This window comes from Penaeus vannamei, chromosome 3, assembly GCF_042767895.1.
Source record: "Penaeus vannamei isolate JL-2024 chromosome 3, ASM4276789v1, whole genome shotgun sequence".
In the NCBI taxonomy this organism is placed as follows: Eukaryota; Metazoa; Arthropoda; class Malacostraca; order Decapoda; family Penaeidae; genus Penaeus; species Penaeus vannamei.
The window spans coordinates 30,001-37,500 of record NC_091551.1 but is presented as its reverse complement, the minus strand read 5'-3'; the positions used below and the strand labels follow the sequence as shown (position 1 = coordinate 37,500).

Below are 7,500 nucleotides of genomic sequence, written 5' to 3'. Positions count from 1 at the left end.
TGCAATTACCGGGTTGGTGATGATAGATCGATGGTAATTGACAGGTTGGTGACAGCTAATGAGCGAGAGATATTTACTTGACGATCGTTTGGTGATGATGATTACGTGACGATCGCCATTGGTGAAGATAACTACTGACAGGCTAATGACCTCTTGACCCCATGTACTTTTACATTTCCGTTGTTCTTTCAAGTTACAATATTTCCTTTATCTGTTTTTTTATGTTTCTTTTATTTCAGTTCATTTTTCCTTTATTTCAATTCATCTCTATTTTCACTTCAGTTTAATCAAATGATGTTCATGATAGTATGACAGAAATAGTAATAATTACAATAATAGTGATACTGCAATTACGAAGGAAGAGGAAGGTACTTACAGTGTTAATTGGCATATAAATCGTTTTTTATTCTTATTAGCAACGTAGGGAACATATAGATAAAAGACAAAGATTACTATACTCTATTTATTTCGATTTGCTATTGCATATTCCCTCATTTTCTTAATTTACTCAATGTTCATAATAATTCGAAACCAAACTTCTAAAATTTATCTTATCTCTCCATCGGACATTTCTTGGTCTTGTTCATTCGCGTTCATAATCATCCGATGGCAACTTCTAAAATGCTGTATTTTGATTTTCAATTTGATTTTTTTTTCAATTTCATTCATGTTGAATTAATAATTCGAAACCAAACTTCTCAAAATACTTTTAAAAAATTCTATTGGACATTTCTTGATTTTAATTTCATTCATGTTAGATTAATAATTCGAAGCCAAACTTTTATTCTGTTTAAGACATTCCTTCATCTTCTCAACTTCACTTATGTTAGAATAAAAATTCGGAACCAAATATACTATGCTTTGATTTTCTAATTAATATTTCTTTCTTTTTTCAATTTCTTTTATGTTACTAGTAATTCGATTTTCTATTGAATATTTCAGTTCATATTTCCTATTTCTTCCTTTCCTCAATTTCATTCATGTTGACCTAAGAATTCGGAACCGAAGTCCTAAAAATCCTCGCCTTCTGCCTCCGTCCTCCCCTTCCGCAGACACGCGGCTCCTCGCCCTCCGAGATCCATTTCAATCAGCATCTCGTCACTGGAACTAAAAATCAATCGTGTGCGCGAACTTTCAAAAACAAAAGAAATGCAAATGGCGTCGCGCGGGAAAACAAAAGACGGTCGCCGTTATCTGCATCTAAATTCGAATGCGTTTCACTGGCTTTGGTTCGTTTTTCATCAACCGCGCGGCCAAGGAAGGGATCCGAATGCTGTTGTTGATGTTGTTGTTATGGGTGATATATTTTAATTTCTGAGGCATGGGACTTTGTTTAGAAAAAATAGTGACAGAAAAATAAAACTATGACATAGATGTTCAGGGGAAATAAGAAAGAGATATTTCGAAGAGACAAAACGGAAGAAGACCCCGAAAAAAACAAAGGAATGCAATAAAGTCGTCAGTGAAAGGATTGAGACGCGTCCGACCATCCCAGAATGTCACAGGCCAGTTATCTACAGCTTAAATATCTCATTATCCTCAATGCTTTTCTCGATTAATTAAGAATTCTAGCCTCCGCCGGAAATTAAAAGAAAGGGAAGACGCGCCGGATTTAAAAGTTGACGACACTCCACGTGAGAAAAAAAGAAAAGAAAAGAAAAAAGAAAAAAAGAAAGAAAAAAGTTTTGATGCGATCACTGAGACGGAACTTGAGGAATCGAAATTTGGTTCGTTAATGATCTTAATTATGGCTCTCGGTTGGATCTTAATTATACTTAATCGTGATCTGTCGGTAGTGAATAGCGACATCTTCTCGATAAACTTGATTTGATTTCGACGCATCTTTCTTATGGTTTGTCGCTAAGGATACTGACAGCGGCGGTGACAGCATCTGCAACTCTGACGGGATAAAGCACTGGGACTGCGATGTTGATTACGATGATAAGGATGAGAAAAGGTAAACGATGATAATAATGACGGTAGTAATTATGATTACGACGATAAGAATAAAAAGGCCATACTGATTATGATAATGATAAAAATAGCCGCGGTTGAAGTGATAATGACAATAATAACAGCAATAACAACGAAACGGAAATAATTATAATGACGGGAATAATATGATAGTGATAATGATATAATAGTGATAATAATGACAATAATAATAATGATAATGGAAATAAAAATAGTAACTATAATGATAGAAATAATGGTAACAATGATAAGAACAATAATGATGATGATAATGATAATAGTTATAAGGAATAATGATTATCGTTATCAGAGTAATATGAGTGATAATAAAGACCATGCTAATGATAACAGCAATAACGGTGACAATAATACTGATAACAGCAATGATAAGGATACTGATATAATCATGATGATGATCATGTTAATATAAATAATGATGATTAGGTTAGCTGTGATAATGATGAACATGGTGATAGATATCACTGTCAAGATAATGATCCTAAAAATCGTAGACAAATGTGATAATGATATCTGCTATAGTGATAATAAAATGATGATAAACAACCAAAAAACTATGATAATGATAATGACGGTCATAATTATTTTTATTATAATAAGCAATGATAATGAATGCAAAAGTAGTGATGATCATCATTATTATCAAAATTATTATTATCATTATATTCCTTATTGCTATTATTAGTAGTGCAATTGATATCTTTATTTCTATTATGGACATTGAAATTGCCTTTATCATTATCATCATTACTATTGCCATTACCATCGTTATTGTTATCGTTGCTATCATTATCATTGTTATTATTATTATTATCATTATGGCAAGGGTTATAGAAGCAGATTCGTTTCTGCTCGAGATTTTTCTCTCTTGGAGGCACGGGTCCGGGTCCCGATCCTAACCTAACCTATCCTATCCTATCCTATCCTATCCTATCCTATACTAACCTAACCTAACCAACCTAACCTAACAAACCTAACCTAATCTAACTAAACCAACCTAACCTAACCTAACCTATCCTATCCTAACCTAACCTAACTTAACCTATCCTAACCTAACCTAACCTAACCTAACCTAAACTAACTTAACCTAACCTAACTTCACTTCACTTCACTTAACTTAATTTAACTTAACTTAACTTAACCTAACCTAACCAACCTAACCTAACCTAACCTAATGTAACCTAACCTAATCTAACCTAACCTAACTTAACCTAACCTATCCTAACCTAATCTAATCTAACCTAACCTAACCTAACCTAACCTAACCTAACCTATCCTATCCTAACCTAACCTATCATAACCTAACCTAACCTAACTTAACCTAACCTAACCTAACTTAACTTAACTTAACCTAACCTAACCAACCTAACCTAACCTAACCTAATCTAACCTAACCTAACCTAACTTAACCTAACCTATCCTAACCTAACTTAACCTAACCTATCCTAACCTAACCTAACCTAATCTATCCTATCCTAACCTAACCTATCCTAACATATCCTATCCTAACCTAACTTAACTTAACTTAACTTAACTTAACTTAACTTAACTTAACTTAACTTAACTTAACTTAACTTAACTTAACTTAACTTAACTTAACTTAACTTAACTTATCCTAACCTAACCTAACCTAATCTATCCTATCCTAACCTAACCTATCCTATCCTAACCTAACCTAACTTAACCTAACCTAACCTAACCAACCTAACCTAACCTAACCTAACCTAACCTAACCTAATCTAACCTAACCTAACCTAACTTAATCTAACCTAATCTAAACTAAGCTAACCTAACCTAACCTAACTTAACCTAACCAACCTAACCTAACTAAACCAACCTAACCTAACCTAACCTAACCTAACCAACCTAACCTAACCAACCTAACCTAACCTAACCTAACCTAACCTAACTAAACCAACCTATCCTAACCTAACCAACCTAACCTAACCTAACCAACCTAACCTAACCTAACCTAACCAACCTAACCTAACTATACCAACCTAACCTAACCTAACCTAACCTAACTAAACCAACATAACCTAACCTAACCAACCTAACCTAACCTAACTAAACCAACCTAACCTAACCTAACCTAATCAACCTAACCTAACCTAACCAACCTAACCTAACCTAACCAACCTGACCTAACCTAACCAACCTAACCTAACCAACCTAAGCGACCTAACCTAACCTAACCTAACTAAACCAACATAACCTAACCTAACCAACCTAACCTAACCTAACTAAACCAACCTAACCTAACCTAACCTAATCAACCTAACCTAACCTAACCAACCTAACCTAACCTAACCAACCTGACCTAACCTAACCAACCTAACCTAAACTAACCTAACCAACCTAACCTAACCTAACCAACCTAACCTAACCAACCTAACCTAACCAATCTAACCTAACCAACCTAACCTAACCTAACCAGCCTAACCTAACCTAATCAACCTAACCTAACCTAACCTAACCAACCTAACCTAACCTAACCTAACCTAACCTAACCAACCTAACCTAACTAAACCAACCTAACCAGCCTAACCTAACCTAACGTAACCTAATCAACCTAACCTAACCAACCTAACCTAACCAATCTAACTTAACCCAACCTAACCTAACCTAACCTAACCTAACCTAACCAGCCTAACCTAACCAACCTAACCTAACCTAACCAACCTAACCTAACCTAACCTAACCTAACCAACCTAACCTAACCTAACCAACCTAACTTAACCTAACCTAACCTAACCAACCTAACCTAACCTAACCAACCTAACCTAACCTAACCAACCTAACCTAACCAACCTAACCTAACCTAACCTAATCAACCTAACCTAACCTAACCAACCTAACCTAACCTAACCTAACCAACCTAACCTAACCTAACCAACCTAACTTAACCTAACCAACCTAACCTAACCTAACCAACCTAACCTAACCTAACCAACCTAACCTAACCTAACCAACCTAACCTAACCTAACCAATCTAACCTAACCAACCAAACCTAACCTAACCTAACCTAACCTAACCTAACCTAACCTAATCTAATCACTTCGGGTCATCTTCGTCAGTATTCGGCCGCGTTCGCCAACCTCGCCCTCGATTCGAGGAAGTGCTCCGGCTGTCCCTCCTGCAGACGATTTCCTGCAGCGGGAACCGGATCCGTTTCGACAAGATGACTCTCGGGCGAAGCGGCGCGGGGTTTTTCCGTTTCTATATTTTTTTCCGTTTCGTATCATTATTATTATTATTATCGTTTTTATTATTATTACTATTATCATTATTATTATTATTATTATTAATCATTAACATTGTTATTATCATTATTATAATTATCATTACTATTACTATTATTACAATTTTTGTTATTGTTATTGTGATATTATTATTTTAACTATTATGATTATTATAACCATCATTATTGATATTGTCATTATCATTTTAATTTTCATTGTTATTGTTATTCAGTTTTTAATTATGAACTTTATCATCATTATTATCATTTTTTGTAAAATTATCATTATGCATATTTTCAAAATTATCATTCTCATTATTATTATCAATATCATAATATTGCATTGTTATTTATCTTTTTTATTATCATTATCATTAACATTGATATTATTATAATCAACTTTGTTATTATCATTATTATTAGCATCATTATCATTATAGTAATATTGTTGTTCTTGTTATCATCATTACTATTATATCACCACTTTCACTGTTACTACAGTCAAAATCGTTACATAATTATATTGTTTGTATTGCAATCGTATTAATGTTATTATTAGTATTAGTAGTGGTAGTGATACTAGTAGTAATAGTAGTAGTAGCAGCAATAATAGTAGAAGTACGACTACTACAACTACTATTACTACCACAGCTACTGCCATTATCATCCTCATTTATAATCAGACCCCCTCCCCCCCCCTCCCCCAGGCTCGCCCTACTTCGCCGGCGCCCTCTACCCGGGCTCCGGCCCCTCCAGCGACGCCCCGGCCTCCAGCGTGCCCGTGGGCGTGGACGCGGGCGTGAGTCTGGCCCTCGCCTCCCTCATGCCCCCGACGCTGCCGCTCCTCCCGCCCGCCGCCGCCGCCGCCGCCGCCGCCGCCGCCGCCCTCATGCCGTACCACCCGCACGTGTCGGCGTCCCAGGCCACCTCCTCGAGCGTGGGCGTGGGTTCCCACATGGCCGCCCTCTCCGCCCGCGCGCAGCCGCCCCCGCCCGCCGCCCGCCACCTGCACTGCGGCCCCGGCCACTCCTCGCCCGCCGCCCGCCCTCGCGGCGCCCGCACCTCCGCCTTCACCGTCGAGGAGCTGCTCAAGGACAGGCGCTCGCCCTCGGAGGACGCGTCCGCGCGCCCGCACTTCCCCGTCATCGTGTCCAGCCTGTACGGCGCCCGCGCTCCGCCCTCGCCGCCGTCAGGAGACGAGCAGAGCCCGCAGAGGACGCCGGGGCCCGCCCGCGCCGCCCCCCCGTCCCTCCCGCCCTCGCCGCCGGCCATCATCGCGGCCTCGTCCCCGCCTCCCGCCTCCCCCGGCGCGCCCAGGGGCCTCGACGGCCTCCTCCGCCGCCCCGCCGCCCACGCGCCGCCCACGTCTCCCCCATCGCCCCCTTCGCCAGCGCGCCGCGGCGACCGCCTCCCCTCCCCCCTCTCGAGACGACCGCTGGCCAGGTCGTCCTTCCCCCCCGCGGGGTCGTCGCCGGCGGGCGCGCGTCCCCAGGCTGCCGCTTCCCCCCGCCCGCCCGCGCCGTCGGCCCCCGCCGGGTCGCCCCGCCCCTCGGCCTCCCCCGCCCGCCCCTCGTCTCCCCCTCCTCCTCCCCTGCCTTCCTCCCCGGCGGCTGCGGCCTCGACCCAGCCTCCGCCCACGGCTCAAGCGCCCGCGCCCGCGCCCACCGAGTGCCCTCGTCCCTCGCTCCCCGTCAGCAGGTACCCCCTCCCCCCCACTTCCTCCTCCCCCTCCTCCCCAGCCTTCACCTCTTCAGGTTTCTCGCCTTCCTCCTCTACTTTTCCTTTCCCCTCTTCTTCCTCTCCCTCCTCCTCTTCTTCCACCTCCTCTTCGTCCCTATATACAAATTTCGCCTCTATAGGCAGAGTAAAGCGTCTATCCGACACCAAAGTAAGAATTCTAAACCACTCTTTGGAGTAAAACGTTTTCCTAAGAATCAAGAGACCTTCCGTATACATGTCTTCAGCAAATCTACAGTGCACCAATATATATATATATATATATATATATATATATATATATATATATATATATATATATATATATATATATATATATATATATATATATATATATAAACTATGCTATATACATGGCTGTTGGGTGGTCAGTTATTAAGAAAAGGAAAGAAAAGGAACACTTTTTTGGGGGGGAGGCTCTGTTAAACCTGGTTCTGCAGTGTAACTAATTATAGTCCTATGAGATCACACATAACACTAACACTTTACTCATACAGTCCATATTAAACATTGCAGATGTTTCTGCTCT

The 7,500-nt window shown here is 40.5% G+C and overlaps 1 protein-coding gene across 1 annotated transcript in view; it reads left to right on the top strand.

Moving 5' to 3' along the window:
- Positions 1–7,500, top strand: part of LOC138866409 (uncharacterized) — a 12,773-nt gene that overhangs the window by 792 nt on the left and 4,481 nt on the right. Inside the window, exons 2-3 of the mRNA XM_070138950.1 lie at positions 5,942–6,932; positions 7,488–7,500. The exon at positions 7,488–7,500 is cut by the window's right edge and continues 6 nt beyond it. Coding sequence (XP_069995051.1) covers positions 5,942–6,932; positions 7,488–7,500 — 1,004 coding nt within the window. The remainder of the gene's footprint in view (positions 1–5,941; positions 6,933–7,487) is intronic.